The 22,618-nt window shown below is 41.7% G+C and overlaps 1 protein-coding gene across 7 annotated transcripts in view; it reads right to left on the reverse strand.

Moving 5' to 3' along the window:
- SPPL2A (signal peptide peptidase like 2A) overlaps nucleotides 1-21,636 on the reverse strand; it is a 58,450-nt gene extending 36,814 nt beyond the window's left edge. For 2 of the 7 annotated variants that reach the window (XM_072738548.1, XM_072738547.1), the window contains exons 1-3: nucleotides 21,453-21,636; nucleotides 1,200-1,319; nucleotides 701-883 (exon numbers count right to left, since the gene is read on the reverse strand). In XM_072738548.1, the coding sequence (XP_072594649.1) occupies nucleotides 701-883; nucleotides 1,200-1,250 (234 nt within the window). In that variant the 5' untranslated portion in view covers nucleotides 1,251-1,319; nucleotides 21,453-21,636. Of the gene's footprint in view, nucleotides 1-700; nucleotides 884-1,199; nucleotides 1,320-19,519; nucleotides 19,629-20,650; nucleotides 20,845-21,452 lie in introns of those variants that run through there. The other 5 variants (XM_072738542.1, XM_072738543.1, XM_072738549.1 and 2 more) reach the window with 5 other exon arrangements.
- Between the last annotated feature and the right edge of the window lie 982 nt (nucleotides 21,637-22,618).

Genomic DNA, 22,618 nt, shown 5'->3' on the forward strand with positions numbered 1-22,618 from the left:
CTGGAATCCTTTAGCATAAACTTAAACTTACTTACAAATAGGAATATCATATATATATATATGACTGTGCGTACATACAACACTGAGGTTTTTTTTTTTTTTTTTTTTTTTTTTTTTTTTAAATTTATGATAGGCACACAGTGAGAGAGAGAGAGAGGCAGAGACACAGGCAGAGGGAGAAGCAGGCTCCATGCACCGGGAGCCCGACGTGGGATTCGATCCCGGGTCTCCAGGATCGCGCCCTGGGCCAAAGGCAGGCGCCAAACCGCTGCGCCACCCAGGGATCCCCAACACTGAGGTTTAATTAGACTTACGCATACACACATTCCTAACAAAGTCTTGCCCACTTTAGGAACAGAAAAGAAACTACAAAGTTTTCTAATTAATACCTATCATAGCCAGAATGTTTATTTATTTTAAAAATTACTATTATTTCTTTTTAAGTAAGGTCTACACCCAGTATAGAGCCCAAAGTGGGACTTGAACTCCCAACTCTGAGATCAAGACCTGAGCTGAGATCAAGAGTCAGATGTTTAACCAACTTAGTCACCTATATGGCCCCAGAATGTTTATTTTAAAAGAACCCTACTGTGAGATTATTCAAAATTCAGCCCCTAAACTACATACCCAAAATAATTCAATTCTTGTGAAATTTGATATATATCATGAGCTCAAAAGTTATTAAAGTTTTAAAACTTACGAGGACACTGTTATTGGCAACCAACAATGCTTCAGCACCTCCTGTTTGTGCAATTCTGGCTTTTTCAAGAATATGGCAGGTTCCCCACTTTACCACAACAGCTTTGCTCTTTATTCCATCGGGCGGAATATCAGAAAGGTTGCATAGTGGTGTGGTAGTTAGATTCATCAAACTGACAGAAGTCTGGAAAGAGAAATGTCTTTAACATAATAAACATATTCACAAAAAATGCATTCAATGACAAAGTATCAGTACTGGTTTAATACCAAGTTCTTTTAAATTCGAAATATTTTATATGACAACCAGGGAAGTACTTTAAAATTCCCTAATTTGTTTTTCCCACAGAGAGAAAAATACTTGAGCCAAAACAATAAAACAATTACTGTTTATTGACCATCAAATATTACAACTAGTTCACACACTACAACATAACAATCACTCATCTTCACCTTTCAATAATTTTATGTCTACACATAAGTAGTAACTGTGATTTACTTACTGCATTTTCTAGAGTATTCGGAAGAGATGTCCACTGAGGGTTATATAGCATGCAGTAGTCCTTAGATGGTAAAAGTTTGCCATTTCCAGACGCATGCAGGATTGCTTCCTGAGCAGCTGTCTAGGACACGAACAATAATTTTCAAACTGGTAATAATTTGATTTGTCAATAACCAAGGATTTTAATAATGCTATTTATATATAGGTTTGACCACACTTCCATAAGAGGGAAGGTCTTTCAATGAATTTATTTCTTCTTGTTTGAGGAAATACTGTAATTATACACATTTGCCCAGAACACATTCTTTGAAGGAAGTCACTTTCTTATGGGGACACAATTATAGCCCTTGTTATAAGGGCCATATCCTAGAGAAGATTGTTGCTATGCAATAAATTTTAATACTCCCTTAACAGCCTGAAACTTTCCTTCCCAATCTTTTATGAGTTATTACTTCATTGTTTATGTAAAATAAAAGACAATGCACTTGAAATCCCTCAACCTGTCTAGGATATCCACTGTCACCATTTTTATTTAAAATAGTACTGGAGAAGCGCCTGGGTGGCTCACTTGGTTAAGCATCTGCCTTTGGCTCAGGTCACCATCTCAGGGTTCTGGCATGGAGCCCAATGTCAGGCTCCCTGCTCAGGGGAGAGTCAATTTCTTCCTCTGTCCTTCCTCCCACTTATGCAAGTACACATGCATTCTTTCTCTCTCAAATAAGTAAGTAAATAAATAAATAAAATCTTAAAAAAAAAAAAAAAAAACCCCACAACAAAATCATACTGGAAATCCTAGCCTCTGCATAGTCTCTGCAGTCAGATAACAAAAAAAAGAAATAAAAGACATCCAAATAGGCAAGGAAGAAGTCAAACTTTCACTATTTGCAGACAACATGATACCCTAGAAAACTGAAAGACTCCACCAAAAAATTGCTAAAACTGATACACAAATTCAGTAAAGTCACAGGATACAAAATCAACATATAGAAATCTGTTGCCTTTCTATACACCAATAATGAAACAGCAGAAAGGGAAATCAAGGAATTGATCCTATTTACAATTACACCAAAAACCACATGATACCTAGGAATAAACATAACCAAAGAGGTAAAAGATCTGTATTTTGCTGAAAATTATAGAACACTTATGAAAGAAATTGAAGAGGACCCAAAGATATGGAAACATTCCATTTCCATGGACTGGAAGAACAACTACTGTTAAAATGTCTATACTACCCAAAGCAATCTACAGAATCAATGCAATTCCTATCAAGATGTCACCAGCATTTTTTAGAACAAACAATCCTAAAATTTGTATGGAACTCTAAGATTCCGAATAGCCAAAGCTATCTTGAAAAAGGAAAGCAAAGTTGAATGCATCATAATTCCAGACTTTAAGCTCTATTACAAAGCTACAGCCTTCAAGACAGTATGGTACTGGCACAAAAACACACATATAGATCAATGGAACAGAATAGAAAATCCAGAAATGTACCCTTAACTCTATGGTCAATTAATCTTCAACAAAGCAGGAAAGAGGGGCACCTGGTTGGCTCAGTCGGTTAAGCATTGGCCTTCAGCTCAGGACATGATCCCAGGGTTCTGGGATTGAGCTCCCTGTTCAGGGGAAATCTGCTTCTCCTTCTCCTTCTGCAATTCCCCTGGCTCATTTTCTCTGTCTCTCAAATAAAATCTTAAAAAAAAAAAAAAAAAAAAAAAAAAGGAATAAAACCTTGCCATTTCAACGACATGGATGGAGCTAGAGTGTATTATGCTAAGCAAAATAGGTCAAAGATAAATACCATATGATTTCACTCATATGTGGAATTTTGGAAATAAAACAGATTAACATAGGGAAAAGAACAAAAAAAAGAGAGGGCAGCAGACCATAAGACAGACTCTTAACTATAGAGAACAAACAGGGTTGCTGGAGGGGAGATGGGCAGGGAGGATGGGTTACATAAGTGATGGATTTTTTTTTTTAAGATTTTATTTATTTATTCATTAGAAACACACACAGAGAGGCAGAGATACAGGGAGAGGGAGAAGCAGGCTCCATGCAGGGAGCCCGATGTAGGACTCGATCCTGGGCCCCCAGGATCACACCCTGGGCCAAAGGCAGACGCTCAACCAGTGAGCCAGCCAGGCATCCCTAGGTTAAACATTTTTGAAAACAATCCTTCATCAGTGAACTTAGTACTTCTTAATGAATCTAACAAATGGCACATGATGATGTATGTTCCAGCATTAGTGAGGGTGAATTTGATTAAGGTAGTAACTACAGGATTTCTCCAGTATAAAGTTTGGTTTCTTTTTTTTCCCTGTGTGATTGGTTAGTAATCTGTAGCATGTCAACAGTTCAACAACCTCTCACCTAGTTTTTAGCCTCCACGATGATCTATACCTGAATTTAATTTTATGTACTATGTCAGGGGTTGAGAAATGGTCATTGTTTTTTAATACTGTAATTCCTTCTACATGTATTAGCTAGTACTCTTTTAAAAAGCTTACTAGGCCACCTGGGTGGCACAGTTGGTTAAGCATCTGCCTTCGGCTCAGGTTGTGATCCCAGGGTTTTCGGACAGAGCCCCACACTGGGTTCCCTGCTTAGCAGGAAGTCTACTTCTCCCTCTGCCCCTCTCCCCCTGCTCATGCTCTCTCTTTCTCTCTCTCAAATATATTAAAAAAAAAAAAAAAAAAACTTACTCTCTCCTACCATCTTTTGCTTAGTATCACCAAATGATCACTGATAAAAATTCAATGTAATGTAATTATTTGATATTTAAATTGTCCCAAATTTGGCCAGCAGAGCCTCTTACACCCAGCTCTTTGTAACCTTTTAAGAAGACCCAATTGGTCGTTGAGGACTTCCTTATTTTTGAGGGCATAAAGTGTCGTAGGCTGTCTTTATCTTTTACCTGCCACAGGTCTGGAACCAATCATTCTACTAAGTACCTTTTGGAGAAGAATGGTATTTAGATAAAGATTTGGGTTCTAATTGTGCACACCGCTGCTGAAGTGGTATAATATTTTTTTAAAAAATATTTATTTACTTATTTATTTGACAGAGAGAAAGAGTGCACATGTGCACATATAAGTAGGAAGGGTGGCGGGCAGAGGAAGAGGGAAAAGGAGAAGCAGGTTCTGGGCTGAGCCGATGTGGGGCTCAATCCCCAGTCCTGGGATCATGACTTGAGCTGAAGGCACACACTTAACTGACAGAGCCACCCAGGTGCCCACCCCCCTTAAAGATTAATTGATTTTAAAGATTTTATTTATTTATTCATGATAGAGAGAAAGAGGCAGAGACACAGACAGAGGGGAGAAGCAGGCTCCATGCCAGGAGCCCGACACGGGACTCGATCCCAGGACTCCAGGATCATGCCCTGGGCCAAAGGCAGGTTCTGAACCGCTGAGCCACCCAGGAATCCCCCTATTTTATTTATTTGACAAAGCAAGAGAGCGTGCGCACACACGTGCACACACACGAAGGGGGAGTGGCAGGTAGAGGGAGAAGGAGAAACAATGAAGTGGTAATAATCTTTAAATAGACAACTGGTAGTATCAATCAAAAATTTTAATACATGGAATCCTGATTCATTCTCTACAAATGTATTACAGAGAGCGCAGAAAGAAACCCACATGTATATGGCAATTTATGACAAAGGAGGCAAGAACATACAACGGAGAAAAGACGGTCTCTTCAACAAATGGTGCTGAGAAAACTGAACAGCTATGTGCAAAAGAATGAAACTGGCCAATTTTCTTTTCTTTTTTAAAAGATTTATTTATTTATTTTATGATATACATAGAGAGAGGCAGAGACACAGGCAGAGGGAGAAGCAGGCTCCATGCCAGGAGCCCGATGCGGGACTCGATCCGGGGACTCCAGGATCGTGCCCTGGGCCAAAGGCAGGTGCCAAACCGCTGAGCCACCCAGAGATCCCTCTTTTCTATTTTTAAAAAATATTTAAGTAATCTTTATATTCAACATAGGGCTCAAACTCACGACCGACCAACCATTAAAGCAAGAGTTGCGTGCTCTTCTGAGTGAGCCAGCCAGACAACCCAGACCACTTTCTAATACAACACACAAAAATAAGCTCAAAATGATTAAAGACCTAAATGTGAGACCTGACACCATAAAACTATAAGAAAACATAGGGGGACGCCTGGGTGGCTCAGTGGTTAAGCATGTCTGCCTTCAGCCCAGGGCGTGATCCTGGAGAACCGGGATCGAGTCCTGCATCGGGCTCCCTGCACGGAGCCTGCTTCTGTCTTTGCCTCTCTCTTTCTGCGTCTCTCATGAATAAATAAATAAAATCTTAAAAAAAAAAAAGAAAAAAGAAAACATAGGCAGCAATTTCTGTCATCAGCTGTAGAAACATTTTTCTAGATACATCTCCTAAGACAAGAGAATTAAAAACAACCAGGAAAAATAAATAAATAAATAAATAAATAAATAAATAAATAAATAAATAAAAACTAGGACCATACCCAAATAAAAAGCTTTTGCACAGCAAAGAAAACCACTAACAAAATGACAAGAGAATCCACTGAATGGGAGAATTAGCAAATGATACATGTGATAAGGATTTAATATCCAAAATACATAAAGAACTTACACAACTCAATACCGAAAAGGACATAATTCAATTAAAAAATGGGCAGAAGGGATCCCTGGGTGGCGCAGCGGTTTGGCACCTGCCTTTGGCCCAGGGCGCGATCCTGGAGACCTGGGATCAAATCCCACGTTGGGCTCCCGGTGCATGGAGCCTGCTTCTCCCTATGCCTGTGTCTCTGCCTCTCTCTCTCTCTCTCTCTCTCTCCTTTGTGACTATCATAAATAAATAAAATTTAAAAAAAATTTTTTTAAAATGGGCAGAAGACCTAAATAGACATTTTTCCAAAGATGACATACAGATGGCCAAAAGACACATGAAAAGATGTTCACCATCACTAATCATCAGGGAAATGCAACTCAAAACAATGATATTACCTTACATCTATCAGAATGGTTAGAACCAAAAAGACAAGGAACATTGAGGATGTGGAGAAAAAGGAATGCACTGTCAGTAGGAATGCAAATTGGTACAACCACTGTGGAAAACAATATGGAAGTTCTTTAAAAGATTAAAAATAGGAAAAAAAAATAGGGACACCTGGGTGGCTCAGCAGTTGAGCATCTGCCTTTGGCTCAGGGCATGATCCTGGAGTTCCGGGATCAAGTCCCACATCGGGCTCCCTGCATGGAGCCTACTTCTCCCTCTGCTTGTGTCTCTGCCTCTGTGTGTCTCTCATGAATAAATAAATAAAATCTTAAAAAAAAAAGGTTAAAAATAGAATTACTATATAATGCAGAAATTCCACTACTGAGCATTTATCCAAAGAAAATAAAAACACTTATTTGAAAAGATATATGTACCACTGTTTATTGTAGTATTATTCACTACAGCCAAAATATGAAAGCAATCAACTCAAGCGTCCATCTACAGATGAATGGATAAAGAAATACATATATATATATATGGAATATTACTCAGCCATAAAAATGAATGAGATCTTACCATCTGCAACAATATGGGTGGACCTAGAAGCTATAATACTAAATGAAGTCAGAGAAAGAAAAATATATTTCACTCACATGTAAAAACGTAAGAAACAAATGAACAAAGTAAATAAAAACAAAAACAAAAACAGACTCTTAAATATAGATAACAAACTGGTGGGTGCCAGGGGTGGGAGGATGGGTGAAATAGATAAGGGGAGTCAGAGCACACTTATCTTGATAAGCACTGACTAATGTATAGAAATGCTGGGTAATTATATTGTACACCTGAAACTAATTTAACATTGTATGTTGGGGATCCCTGGGTGGCGCAGCGGTTTGGCGCCTGCCTTTGGCCCAGGGCGCGATCCTGGAGAGCCGGGATCGAATCCCACATCGGGCTCCCGGTGCATGGAGCCTGCTTCTCCCTCTGCCTGTGTCTCTGCCTCTCTCTCTTTCTCTCTCTGTGGCTATCATAAATAAATAAAATTAAAAAAAAAAAAACATTGTATGTTAATGACTTCAATTTAAAAAAGAAATGCACAAAGATAAATGTATAAGGATATTCACAGTATCATTTATTACTGAAAAAAAAATCAACAACTTTCACTAATAAGGAGCCCATTACATTATGATATGCTAGTAAGCAGCTATTAAAAAAGAAAAAAAAAAAAAAGAATAGCTTCTTGGCCTTTTGGTTCAGATCAAGCATAAGAAAAAAAAGAACCAGAGGGACACCTGGGTGGCTTAGTGGCTGAGCATCTGCCTTCAGCTGAGGGTGTGATCCCAGGGTCCTGGGATCAAGTCCCGTATCAGGCTCCCCACAGGGAGCCTCCTTCTCTCTGTGTCCATGTCTATGCCTCTCTCTCTGTGTCTCTCTTGAATATATAAGTAAAACATTAAAAAAAGAAGAACTAGATCTACCCACAGAAACAGATGTCCATAGTGAGAAATCAAGTTCCAGAGAGATATTTATAGTGTAACCCCCCCCTTTTTTTTAAATAAACTCTATGCCCAATGTGGGGCCTGAACTCACCACTCAGAGACCAAGAGTTCACATGCTTTACGGACTCAGCCAGTCAGGCACCCCAAAATAAGCTGATTTGTATTAAAAAAAAAAGTGACACCCCCCCTCAAGTTCCCTATATGTATCTGTACATTTATGTGAGCTTGAAGATATGGAGAGAGACACATCAGACCATTTAAAAAAAAGAGGGAGAGCGAAACAAAGGCAAAGGTGACAGTATAAAAAGATTTGAGACGCTAAAAAGGAAAAACATTCAAACAGGTATAAAGTCCTCCTCTTATCCTGGCTCTCAGTCCCACTCTTAGGAGCTTCTTCCACATCTTTCCAGACACTATCCGCATATATTTAATACACGTGAATACATATCTTAAATATGTACAGTTTTATACATGAGGTCAAACTAGACTACTCTGTAGCTTTTCTATACATTTCTAACTCTATGTATTAGATTTTCCATATGGACACATATACACAACCTCCTTTTATACAATATATATGTATAATATGTATAATATTCAGTGTTACTTTTATAATTACAACCATTAAGATATTTTTTTTTAAAGCCTCAGTGTTCAAGGAAGTACAAAGATTCTCAAATAGGTAAGATTTATGGCTATAAAGGAATTATAATCTTCCCTACAATTGAAGAAAATTCAGCACAGGTAAAAGCGAAACTCATTGGTACTGGAATTAGTGAGAGAAGACATATATTTTATTAGAAAATTAGTAAAGTGGGATCCCTGGGTGGCGCAGCGGTTTAGCGCCTGCCTTTGGCCCAGGGCGCGATCCTGGAAACCCGGGATCGAATCCCACGTCGGGCTCCCGGTGCATGGAGCCTGCTTCTCCCTCTGCCTATGTCTCTGCCTCTCTCTCTTTCTCTCTCTCTCTCTCTCTATGTGTGTGACTATCATAAATAAATAAAAATTAAAAAAAAAAAACTTAAAAGAAAATTAGTAAAGTATAACCATACACAATGGTAAAATAGTATTCAATGTGAAACATGTAGTAAATTTCATGAGCAAACAACTCTATTTAAACAATATCCGCATTTCTACATTTAAAAATATCTCAGTAAATTCTTCATAGAGATTGTATAGCTTCAAAAATTTAGCTTATTAACAATAGATATCATGAGCTTTACAGACCTGGGACAGAATGGCATTTTACCATTTACTCTCCATGTTCCAAGTCATTTAACCTGTTTTAATCTTCCACATCCTCAGCTTTGACTGAGAGTTGTCATGAAGAAGATTAAGTTAGATAGTGCAATTGTTTGCATGTATTAAACTCTTAGTAAATGGTAACTATTATTAATAATAATACATCTAGCACCTTGCCAAGTACTTCTATGATGCACAGGAAATATGAGATGAGGGACGCCTGGATGGCTAGCGGTTGAGCATCTGCCTTTGGCTCAGGGCGTCGTGATCCTACTTCTGGGATCGAGTCCCATATTGAGCTCCCTACAAGGAGCCTGCTTCTCCTACTGTGTGTGTGTCTGCCTCTCTCTGTGTCTCATGAATAAATAAATAAATGTTTAAAAAAAAGAAAAAAAAATAGGAGATGATTAATGGTTGCTTAGGGTTTGGTGGAATACGGGGATATAAGGTGATACCTACAGGATGTAGGTTTCGGTCTTTTTTAAAAAACAGACTTTTATATCAACTTTAGGGTCACAGCAAAATTGAGCAGGAAGTAGAGTACCCCCATACCCCCTGCCACACACATGCATAGTCTTCCCTATTATCAATCTCTGCACTAAAAGGGTACATCTGTCACAATAAACAAACATACACTGATCATTACCACCCACAGCCCATAGTTTACATGTAAGATTCACTCTTGATGTTGTACATTCTATACATTGTGACATGTATCCACCATCACAGTAAGCTATGGAATAGGAATAATTTCACTGCCATAAACATCTGTGTCCCACCGATTTCTTTCTGACATGATGTAAATGTTTTAAAATGGACTGTGTTAATGGTTGCACATATCTGTGAATATACTAAAAGCCAATGCTTTGTACTTCAAATAGGTAAACTGCAGAGTATATGAATTATAGCTCACTAAAGCTGCCTTCCCCCAAAGAAACGTGACATAAGAAATTACACTCTTACTAGAAAAATTAAAAACAAACCTGAAACAGATAATCAGAAGCAGAATGTGATTAAAGAGTCTCTTAATAAAAACTTTGGTAGTTCTTATGGAGTTAGAAATGCAAATTCTTGGGCCCTATTCCAGATCTCCAGAATCAGAAACCCCCAGGCAGTTTATTTTTACAAGCCCTTCTGGAGATTCTATTACTTGTTAAAGTTTGAGAACCACAGCTACAGGAGTCGAGCTTTTCAAGATTTATTGTGCATACAAATCACTTAGCAGTCGTATTAAAATGTAGATTTTGATTTAATAGGTCAGAGTGGCAGTGAGGTTCTGCATTTTTAACAAGCTCCCAGGTGATGTTGATGCTGGTGGTAGGTGAACCACACATCTTAGTAGCAAGGCTATCAGAGAATGGAGCAGTGGGGACCACATTACTGTGGGTCCATTAGTAGGGAAGCATAAAGAAAAAGGCCTGAAACTCAGTGTCCCCTTCAAGCATTACAAACACCAAATTAGGTGAGGCTTGTGGTCCACCCACATACTAGTGTTTGATCATTTGACAAAGATCCTATGATGGAAGGGGAGGATATCTTCCTTCACACCTTCCAAGTTAGAGACATGTAGCAAAACAACTGAATTTTTCCTTGTTATCAACTGTAGCCTGGTCTTCTGTGACCTTATTCAACCTTTAAAACTAGTCTGTTTGCATTTTCAATCAATAATGAAAATATTCTCATGACGCTTGGGTGGCTTAGCAGTTGAGTATGTCTTTGGCTCAGAGCGTGATCCCAGGGTCCCGGGATTGAGTCCCATATCAGGCTTCCTGCATGGAGCCTGTTTCTCCCTCTGCCTATGTCTCTGCCTCTCTCTTGCTCTCTGTGTCTCTCATGAATAAATAAATAAAATCTTTAATAATGAAAATATTCTCCTAGTAAAAAGCTTAGTATCAAAGGCTTAAAGGGATTTAGAGATAATACTCTAGGCCCTTTTTTTCATAGCTCTGACAGGTCCAAAATGATCAAAATGAAGTGGTCTCAGGGGCCAAGATTAGAACCGAGCTCTCCAAAACTTGATCAGCAGTCTTTCAATTCTGCTATCACTTCAAGTTCCTTCATGCAGTTGTATCCCCAAAGCAGCTCAGTGCCCAACAATCACATTGGTCACATGATCTCTGCATTAGCTGTCAACTCCCTCTTCTGTGGTACTGGGCATCTTCTACCACCACTCCAATATCCAATTACTTCCTCCCACATCATTTCCTTAATACTCTTCCAAATACTCCCAATTCTAGGTCTCTAGAGCTTCATGGAATTCCTTTTCCTAGGACAACTTGCCCCCAATCTTCCCTCTTCATAGTACTGATAGTGGTTTCAAACTTTATTTCTCCAGGACCATCAAATCATCAATTTTATACCAGTGTCTTTATATTCACATCTTACTTGATCCTCACACACAAGAAAAACAAGTTTATTAGCCCATGGTGTGTAGTAGTACTTCCATTTCTGACTCAAATTTACCTCCATAAAATTTCATGGACGAGCTGTTGCTCACAGTTGCAAATTTTTTTTCTTTTTTTTTCTTTTTTTTTAATTTTTATTTATTTATGATAGTCAGAGAGAGAGAGAGAGAGAGAGAGAGAGAGAGAGGCAGAGACACAGACAGAGGGAGAAGCAGGCTCTATGCACCCGGAGCCTGATGTGGGATTCGATCCCGGGTCTCCAGGGTCGCGCCCTGGGCCAAAGGCAGGCGCCAAACCGCTGCGCCACCCAGGGATCCCTCACAGTTGCAAATTTACTTTATCTTAATCACTTGACTTCAATCACATTTCCTAACATCTTTTCAAACCAAAAAATATCAATGTTTAAGCTTACCTTAATGTTAGTTACCTACTCCTTTGCCCATTTTTCTCCTAAAATGCTCTCAGTATGACAAGTGTCAAATAATTATCAAATGTCTAAAAAAAGACCAACTGCAGTGATGTATATTACACTCACATCCTTGCAAAGGTACAATCTCCCTATTTTCTCAGGCCAATCAGATCGTAAACCAAGGGACATGTACAGGAGCTTTAGTTCATCAGTATACTTATAGTGAGTCAGTCTTGCACTGACCTTCACGTCCCTATCTCTTGGGAGTACATCCATGCCTTACACTCTAGTCTCCATGGGCATTTGAATTCTGGGCCTCTGTTCCAACAGACTCCTGATGCTGACTCACCAGCCCAATATTAACCCAGTGAGAACAGGCCTGCTGTACTCCTGTCCAAGCTAATAGCACAGTTCAAGGGTTCTTCTTTGACCCTGGTTCACAGGTTTGGTTTGTCTTTTATCCTCCTTTCTTCTTCAAAAGTTATCATCTTCTAGGGCACCTGGGTGGCTCAGTGGGTTAACCACCTGCTTTTAGGTCCTGGGGTCAAGTCCCACCCACATGAGGCTCCCTGCTCAGCAGGAATCTGCTTCTCTCTCTCCCCCCTGCTCGAGCACGCTTTTTCCCAAATAAACTTTAAAGAAAAAAAATAATAAAATAAAACCCAAAAGGTATCTTCTAGCAATGAATTTTCCAAATTTAAGTTTTCACAAACTCCTTTTGAAAAGAAAAATTCCCCCCCCACCAAAAAAAAAGAAAAATTCCCTAGTGAAAAATTTATCTAACGTCCTATCCCCTCCTCTGTATACATGTCATCCTTAGTGTCTGCCAGAACTCCGTATCTTAGTCCATTTTCATTTGACCAAGTAGAACTCTGATTAATGCAATGTTAACCTTTTCCCATATGTATATTTAATTCCCTTAAAAAGCTTTATCAGATTTGTCAAGCATGGTTCTTCTTTCTTCCCGGAGATTATGCTCAGTATTCTGTGCAATTTCTTACCCGTAATTATAGATCAATGCTTCTTGAACTTTAACATTCTTGTTAAAATCCAGATTCTGATGCAGCAGCTCTTAGGTAGAACTTACGATCATGCATTTAGAACAAGTTTCCGGGTGACGCTCTGATACTGGTCCACAGAATACCTAGCTATAGTCATCATTAATAGTGGTGAAACTCACACCTTCTAGACATTATTGGGGTTCTCCTAGGAATTTTCTCAAGAGGTGAGTCACACTGCACCTATAGTATAGCCAATGTTTGTATTTTTGGCCAGTAGTTCCATTTCATGCATGAGTTCCTTCAAAAGTCTTCAGTGTATTCATCACTGGGTCCCAGCTTCCCCAGCCCCTCCACAGTCTGTCAATTAAACCAGGTTCATGTTATTTGTATTATTACCCATTAGATATACACAATGCTTCAGTTTCAAGGGCAATATGTAAGAGAGAATTACAGTCTCATTTACACAGTTAACCCTCTGGCAGTCTTTTTTTTTTTTTTTTCTGGCAGTCTTTCTTCTTAAAATCTTCAAATAAAATTATTTCTGTATTTTTAGACACCAAATACAAGATCTGAGGCTTATGGGAAAAGTTTGTTAATAAACAGAATTTATCTATAATGAAAACAAGCAATTTAAAAAATGCTATATTCCTAAACCAGAAGTTGCAATGTAATCACTGAATGGTAAATGCAACAGGAGCAACAGTCACCTACCTCATCACCATTACATCATAGCAACGTGGGAAGTACCCTTTGTTTACAGAGATCTTTCTCTTTACACAACTACACAGTTAATAGCAATACAGTGAAAGTTGAAAGGGGCCTCTGCAGGAAAGACAGAGTTGAAGTTGGTGTGTTTTGAACGACACATTCCAAAGTTAGGGTTAAGTAACTTTCTGATCATTCACTATTATCTCTTTTCTTTTCTTAAAGACCTTATTTGACAGAGAAAGGGAGAGAAAGAGCACGTGCATGGGCGCACAAGAAGGGAGAGAGGCAGGCAGAGGGAAAGGGTGAAGCAGGCCCCCCATCGAGCAGGAAGCTGGATGTGGGCTCAATCCCAGGACCCTGAGATCAAGACGTGAGCCAAAGGCAGACACTTAACTGAGCCACCCAGGTGCCCCCATTATTATCTATCTTCTATGTCTATTTCCTTCCTAATAAATTATATAATCAACAACCTACATTGTTTCTACTCCTACTTCCAGGATGCCCTAAAGTGACTAGACCCAGACTCACAAAGATTAAATGTAATCTTAACCACTTAATTAGTGGCTCAACGGGTGCTAGGGCATCAAACAGGTATTTACAGGGAATCAGAGGAGTCTGTGGGCCATGGGAAAAAGTAGAGCATCATCCTTGTACTCAAGAGAATCTGGGAATCTGTAAAGCACAGGCAAAGAGGTATTAGGGTGTGGATAGGAGACATTAATTTATTCAATACTCTGCAGTCTATGCAACGCTAGAGGAGACAGCAGAGAATGAGTCTGGTAACGTATCTCCTTCATGAGGTTCATATTTTACTTGTTACCTAGATCTACTCTTCCTCTGGTTTTCCCTAAGTAATCTTACTACTTAGTGATATACTTTAACTGTTACAGAATTTATGATTTACACTAGAATTCACAAATTCAAATGAACTACAAGGCTAGGCAGGTAATATAAATGCATAAAAAGTTGATTTAAGGGATGCCTGGGTGGCTCAGTGGTTGAGGATCTGCCTTTGGCTCAGGTCATGACCCCGGGATCCTAGGATTGAGTCCCACATTGGGCTCCCCACAGGGAGCCTGATTCTCCCTATGCCTCTATGTGTCTCTCATGAATAGATAAGTAAAACCTTAAAAAAAAAAAAAAAAAAGTCTATGACCACAGTGCTTAGTGGTGGTTAGCAAATCCTGACCTAAAAACAGTACAATTTTAACAAAATTTTAGTATCTTGGAATAAGGATCTATACCTGGAGACTTTATGGTGTAGAGTTTTGTAAACAGACCCAATTTCGGATGATTTTTAACCAAAGAGTTATCAAATATATGATAAGCATGATTTCAATCTTAAGTTCTTTCTTATGAATAAATTCACAAATTTATTTGACTTGTCTTTTGATGTATTCTTGATTCACAAGGAAACATTATTGCACAGTGGAAAAATATCAAGGAATGTCTAGAAACCCTGGGTTCTAGTCCTCTCTTTCATGCCTTTTTGTATGATCTAGGATAAGTCATAATCTTCCTGAACCGTCTCAGGATTATTCTGAAAGGAGGTGTATATGTAGATGTTACATTTGGGGAAGGAGACAGCATAGCTCTCAATGACTAATAAAGCAGACAGTGGGATGCAGAATCCTCAGAGGTAGCCCAGAGGAAACGTTAAAAACAAAAACAAAAACAAAAACAAAAAAACCCTGTGAAAAATCTAAAAGTTAAGGAAGGAATGACAAAACCAGTATGTCTAATATCAGGCCGCCAATAACAAAATACCAGATTGGGTGGCTTAAACAATAGAAATTCATTTTCTCATAGTTTGGAACCTAGAAGTTCAAGATCAAGGTGCCAGCATAAGTGACTTCTGGTAAGGGGTCCTTAACTAGCTTGTAGATGGCTGCCCTATCACTGTGTCTTCACATGGCTGGGAAAGAGAGCAAGAGAACAATCCCATCATAAAGGCCCCATGCCAATGACCTCATCTAAACCTACTTATCTCCCAAAGGCCCAACCTCCAAATACTGTCACACTGGGGGTTAGGGCTTCAACATAAGAATTTAGGGGAACCTAATTCAGTCCACAGCATTTTGTCCCTGGGCCCTGAAATTCATTTCCTTCTCACACACAAAATACATTCATTTCATCCCAACAGCCCTCAAAGGCTTAATTAACTCATTCCAGTATCAACTCTAAAGTCTGAAGTTTCATCTAATACCATCAAAGTCAAATATGGGCGAAGCTGACAATACAGTTCATTCTGCGGGCAAAATTCCTCTCCAGCTGTGAGTCTGTGGATCCAGACAAGTTATATGTTTCCAAAAATAGAATGTTAGGACAGGCGCAGGGTAAACATTAGCATTCCAAAAGGGAGAGGCGCCCAGGTGGCTCAGCTGGTTAAGCATCAGACTCCTGATTTCCCTCTGGGTCATGATCTTAGGGTCCAGAGCCTGAAGATTAAGCCCCGAGTTGGACTCCGTACTGAGTGTGGAGCCTGCTTAAGTATCTCTCTCTCCCTCTTCTGTCCCTCGCCCCCCATGCTCATTTTCTCTTAAAAAACAGGCAAGGGCGGAGGGGTGTGTGAGAACAGTAAGAAAAAAGTGGTAATATGACCAAAATCCAAAACCTGGCCAAAAAAAATTCAATTAGGTCTTAAGGATCAAGAATAATCCTTTTCAGTTCAATGTCCCACCTTACAGGCCCATTGCAGTACCAGTACCACCCCCATTCCATGGCTCTGTGGGATCCTGCCCCCAAGTCTCCCAGCAGAGGCCATAAGGCCTGCTGGAACTGAGGCAGTGGCCTATAATGATCTCTGAATTGCCTTTGGGATCATTTCTCCTCCTCCTTGAATAATTCATATTCATAGCCACATCACTCCATCATCCCACCTGTCAAATCCAAGAAGTCAACAGCCTTCCTTCCTTTTGCCCCATCTCTGTCCCCTTTAGTTCAAACTAGTAGTATTTCTGCTCAAAAATCCTACAAGTTCTTTATCAGATGGTTTTCCTGCCACACGCTTTGTTTTTTCAGAACAAGCTTCCTCCCTTTATGCAATATGGATAGGCTGAGAATTTTCCAAATCATCAAATTCGAGTCCTTTTTTACCTTAACAATTCCATCTTTAATTCTTCTCTCTCCATTTACATTTTACTATAAGCAGTCAGGGGGAATCACACTGTTCCATCAATACTTTGCTTAAAAATCTCAGCTAAGCTAAGGAGTACCCAGGTGGCTCAGGCGGTTAAGTGTCTGCCTTCGGTTCAGCTCATGATCCCAGGGTCCTGGGATGGGGCCCCACATCAGGCTGCCTGTTCATCAGGGTGTCTGCTTCTCACTCTCCCCCTCCCTCCGGCTCTTGCTCTCTCTCTCTCTAATGAATAAATCTTTTTTTTTAAAGATTTTATTTATTTATTCATAAGAGAGACAGAGAAAGAGGCAGAGACGCAGGAAGAGGGAGAAGCAGGCCCCATGCAGGAAGCCCGATGTGGGACTCTATCCCAGGACTCCAGGATCACGCCCTTGGCCGAAGGGAGCCGCTCAACCGCTGAGCCACCCAGGCATCCCAAATCTTTTTTTTTTTTTTTTAATATTTTATTTACTTATTCATGAAAGACACAGAGGCAGAGACACAAGCAGAGGGAGAAGCAGGCTCCCTGCAGGGAGCCCGATGCGGGACTCAATCCCAGGACCCTGGGATCACGACCTGAGCCAAAGGCAGATGCACAACAACCGAGCCACCCAGGCGCCCCCTCTAATGAATAAATCTTAAAATAATAATAATAATAACTCCTCAGCTCAATATCTAATTGCATTGCTCACAATTCTTCCTTCTACAAAACACTACATCACAGTTCAGCCAAGTTCCTTGCCATTTTATAAGAAATACCTTTCCTTCAGTTTCTAATAATAATACGTTCCATTTCTGAGACTTCACCAGAATTGTCCTTAATGTCTGTATTTCTGGCATGCACCTCAAACCTCTTCCCAGTTACAAAGCTGCTACCACATGGTTAGGTATTAGCTACTGAGCACTGCACTTCTGGTACCAAAAGCGGTCTTAGCTTGGGCTGCCACAACAATATACCAAAGGGTGGGTAGTTTAAACAGAAATTTACTCTCACAGTTCTAGAGACTGGAAGTCCAAGATAAAGGTGCCAGCACGGCTGGTTTCTGGTAAGTTTTCTTTTAGGCATGTAGATAGACATTTTTCTCACTGTGTCACCACATGGTGTGTGTGTGTTTGGGGGCTGGGTTTTAGGGGACAGAGAACAAACTCTTTGGTGTCGTTTCTTAAAAGGTACCAACTGATCACAAGGGATCTATCATCTGACCTCTCTAAACCTACTTATCTCCCAGAGGCCCCATTTCCAAACACCATCACACTAGGGGTCAGAGCTTCAACATATGAATTTGAGGGGGTGGGGGGAGACACAGTTCAGTCTACAACACAACAGCTCAGCATGTTTCTGATAGCTTGGGTAGCAGAACATACCTTCTTTTCCCAGGATGATGAAAGGAGCACAGAAGAGAAGGAATTAAAGAAGATTCTTTGAGTTGGTGTAGTATACCAAAGGAATGCAGATTTCAGCAAGAGATTTCTCTGCTGGGGATCCTGATTATCACTTCACTGTAATAAGTTCAAGATGTGGCTTTGTAACACTTCAAATTCTTTGAAGTAATGAAAAAAATGAACAGAACTTTTGTAAAAACATTATGGGAAAGATTCAGGATTCTTCAGAGAACTTTGAAGCAATTTTAGAAAACAGATCCAGGCTAAACTTGACTCATTTTCTTTGAAACCTAACTCTGTGACTGGGTTGAAATACCACTGTGAAATAAAGGCCTAACAGTGACGGCTAGGGATGGGGGGTGGACTAGGGACTATGAAATGGAATCATGACAAGGCCAAGAGAGAACCAACCACCTCCTATATACTCTATTTCTAGACTTAAATGTTTAATGGGCTTAGCAATCATCTCAACAGTCAGATGTACCGTGGCTTGAGTTTAATAGGAGGTCACACTGATGTGAGGACAAGATGCGGAAGGTAGCTACATGATGTTGAAGGGCCTTTCTAATACTTCATCCTCTGGGTTTTCTACAAGGATGTAATAGTGGTTTCTAGAGACTACGTGCTGCTTCTAGATGAGGATATTGGCCTTGTTCTTACATAACTAAAGAGAAAGCTGAGAGCAGTGCCAGCTACAAGAGCCCAGAAAAAATGAACTAATTAAACTGGCTTCAATCATTGAAATAAACTCAGGCCACCTAGAGCTGTAAGATTAAGGAAAAGGAATAAGCAAGGGCTTCAGGGAGAAAATGGTAAAAAAGAAAAAACAAAACAAACAAACAAAAAAAAATCCAAAGACGTCAGAAAGTATTGGAGGAAAGGAAGTAGACATCCAGTAAGTAAGCAGAAAGGAGAGAGAGCACTCCTGCTGAGGAAAGGTACACCAGATTTGAGTTCCTTGGAAAAGGAGAGAGATCATTTCGGGAGATTAAAAGAAGGGTCAAGAAGAAAACAAACCCACTGGGAAATCAACAACAGAAAAACAATAATAGTGGCTGGCACTGAAAAAGATCTTTACAACTCAAAAAGATCCTGGCAGTTTATTCACACTCAATGGCACAGTGCCTGGCATATAATAGACGCACACTAAATATTTGCAGAGTCAAAAAGATGTTACTGAGTCCCACAACATCCCTGAGATCTTCCCAAGTTGGTACAGGGAGATACAACAAAATACAATATAAAAAGAATGAAATCTACACAGGCTAGCTACAATTTAGAACAGGGACCACCTTCAGATTTGTGAAGCCCTCAAAATCACACAAAAATTCTGGTCACGTTTTTTAGCAAAAGAGTTCAGAGCGTTTGATAATAATTTCAATGTGAGTTACCAGCAATTGATATATGATTAAACTAACTACTGTGCTGGCAAAAGCTAAGTGGGAATGTGATATAGATCTCTAAAATTAGCTTAAGTGATTCAAATGAAAATATGCAAGAGTGCAAAAACACTCAGACAAGTTTTATATCTAGATTACAGTTTCCTGTGTCGGTATATCTTACCTGAATTATCATCCTTTAAGCATATTGTACGTGGTAAACTACACCTCAAAGATTCAGGTTCACACTGTGAGTCTGTTGTTCTTTATACTGTACTTCCCCCTCCACGCCACAAAAGCAATTTTTAGCTACATTATCTCATTCGTGTTCCTGATGTTGCCTAGCAAACTTAGGAGTACACTAAAGGCACTTAACCATTTTTAGATTTTGATTTTGGTTTCCTAATAAATGTTAAAGACACTTCTATTAAATACACCACTAACGTAATCCTTTAAAACAGCAGGGAATGCGAAATACACTCTTTCAGGGGAATTACATATTCCAGTGCAAAGAACTAGAGAGGCATCCACCACGTCAAATCCGTGTAGATGAAGCTCACAAAAGTTTCCGACCTGGAACTCCCTAAGTGAAAAATTTCCAAGAAATATAAAAACCGAAACACTCAACAGCAGCGTCCTGGCCGTTTACTGAGGCTCCGGTTGCTTGACGCTAAAAACGTTGTTACTTTTCCTAATCATGAAAACAAACTAGTGAGCGGTCACAATACGGCTCCTTAACCGACTCCCCTCCCCTTTAAACTAGGCGGAGAATCGAAAACCACAAAGATACTACACTTTGATGTGTCCTTTAAATAAGTATTTTACATTATTACACACCGCCCCCTACACGGACACACACACAATGAAACTGAATGAGCCCTAAAAAAAAAAAATAAATAAAATCTGTATTTGAGCAATTTAACCTAAAGCCCCGTCTTTGAACCGCTAAACACCCCGGGGACATGTATGGCTTTTTTTTTTTTTTTCCCCCTTTTTCCGGGTGAAAGAGCTCAAGATGTAAGAAAGGCTTAGAAGGCCCGGAACCCGGAGGTCAGTGTAGCAGGAGCGTCGGGGCGGGAGTGGGAGTGGGGGTGGGGGTGGGGGCGGGGGTGGGGGCGGGGGCGGGGCGGGAAGGCCGGAGGAAAGCGGGTGAAGAAGAGGACGGCTGGAAGGAAACGGAGAAGCGGGAAGGGGGCAGGCCGCTGGGCTGCGGGCGAAGGAGACGCCGGGCGGGAGCGCGGGGGTGGGGAGGAGAAGGGGCAGGGAGCCCCGGCCCCGCCCCGGGGAGGCCCGAGCGCCCGGCCGTCCCCCTTACCAGCGGGAGCAGGAAGCCCCAGAGCAGGGCGGTCGCGGCCGTGAGCGGCGGCCGCTGCGGGCCCATCGCACTGCTGGCGCCCGGCGGCGCGGCGCTTCTCGGCGGCGCGGGCTCCGGTCCCGCCGCGGCGCTGCCTCCGTGGCCGGGCCGGACGGGCGCGGACGGCGGGGGTGGGCGGGGGCCGCCGCTCCTGCCGGGGCCGCCGCTGCGGCGCCGACTTCCTCTTCCGGCCCCGCCCAGAAGACGCGGAAGCCCCCGCGCGGGGCACGTGGAGGCCGGGGCGGCGCGCGCCGCCAGCGGGGCTGCCTCTCGGCTGCGGGGCCCGGCGTCGGGGCGTGGCTCTCAACGGCCGGCTCCGGACTGCCCGCAGAGTCCGGGGAGCAGGGGCCCGCCCGAAGCAGCTTTTTCAGCTGCTCCCTCTTCCTCCGGGAGCCGCCGTGCACCTGCTCGGAGCTCCGGTCCCCACCCGGGCGGGGCCCAGAGCCTACGTGCGCGGAGTCTTCACTCGCCCGTGCCCGCTGTGTCCAGCCCACCGCAGTCTCTCTCCTCCAAACTGGTCTGTTTGCACCCTGGGCAGGGTCTTAGATTTTTTTTATTAGAGAGAGAGAGACACAGGCAGAGGGAGAAGCAGGCTCCATGCAGGGAGCCCGACGTGGGACTCGATCCCGGGTCTCCGGGGTCACGCCCGGGGCCGAAAGCGGCGCCAAACCGCTGCGCCACCCGGGCTCAATCGGATCATGTCGGTCACTGCCCACCACACTTAGAACAAAATCAAAACTCTACTCTGGCTTAAAAACTTTACCTAAGTTGGTCCCTGTCTTCTGTGACCCCGTGTTCTCGACTTCCCCACGCTTCACACCCACGTGGGCCACCTTTCCTCCTTTTGTACGCGTAGTCCTTTGTCCTCCATGGTTTTCTCTCCCTCGATACCGGTTCCCTGGCATTCCCTCGCCAGCTTAAATGTCACTGCCCCAGCGGGCACTTCCTGATACACCCTATCTCAAGTAGCCATCCAGTCACTTTCATCACCACGTGGCTTATTTTAATTCTCTGCAAAGCGCTTTTCACTCTCATAGTCTTTTGCTTATGTGTTTATCTGTGATATCGCCTCCCACTCCCAGCAAAGTAAGAAGTGCCTTTGCTTATACCTATATCTGGCATAAAGTAGATCCTCAGATATTCACTGGATGAATATTTAAATCTAAACACTGGATAGGATGCTGTCCCTGCCATCCCACAGCTGAGTTTAGCAAGGGACACAGATGTGTGAGCAAACATAGTTCAGTGTGAATAGTGACTTTTTCGTTTGCACAAGATGCCATGGGAGTATCAAAGGAACATATAAAAGGGGTGCCAGGAAAAATTCCAACCTAAGTTGAGTCTAGAAGGCTGAGTTAATTTTAGCCAGGCAATGGGCAGGGGAAGGGGGAGACTTCCAGGAAGAGTGAGCCATTAGTGTCAAAGCCAAAGGTGACATTGGAGGAACTGCAAAACTGGGGCGGGGCTGAAGTCATGAGTAGTGAAAGATGAAGTGAGAGTAGAGGGCCGAAGCCAAATCGCGAACAGATTGGGACGTCTTGCTTGGGACTTTATGCTTCATCCAATTGTTGGTGGAAAACAGATTCATAATAACTAAAGCAGTGACAGTTTCTGGTTTAGAAAACTCTCTGTGGTGGCAGGCGAGGTGGCAGTTGGATTGAAACAGGGCAAGGGTGGGAGCCAGGAAACCTGTCAGACAGCTGTGGTAACCTAACCCAGGCCAGGCATAGTGAGGGCAACTGAGACAGTGGCAGTGGAAATGGGGAGGAGGAGATGGATCTGAAAGATATGTAGCAGAATTTGGCAACTGAGAGGACATGGGACATGAAAGAGAGGGATGATTGCTAGGGTTCTGTCCTGGGCCATTTGTTGAGATGATTCACCACAGGGGTCGGGATGGGAGGGGGGTTGTAGAGAGGAATATTTTGG

This window comes from Vulpes vulpes, chromosome 15, assembly GCF_048418805.1.
Source record: "Vulpes vulpes isolate BD-2025 chromosome 15, VulVul3, whole genome shotgun sequence".
Lineage (NCBI taxonomy): Eukaryota > Metazoa > Chordata > Mammalia > Carnivora > Canidae > Vulpes > Vulpes vulpes.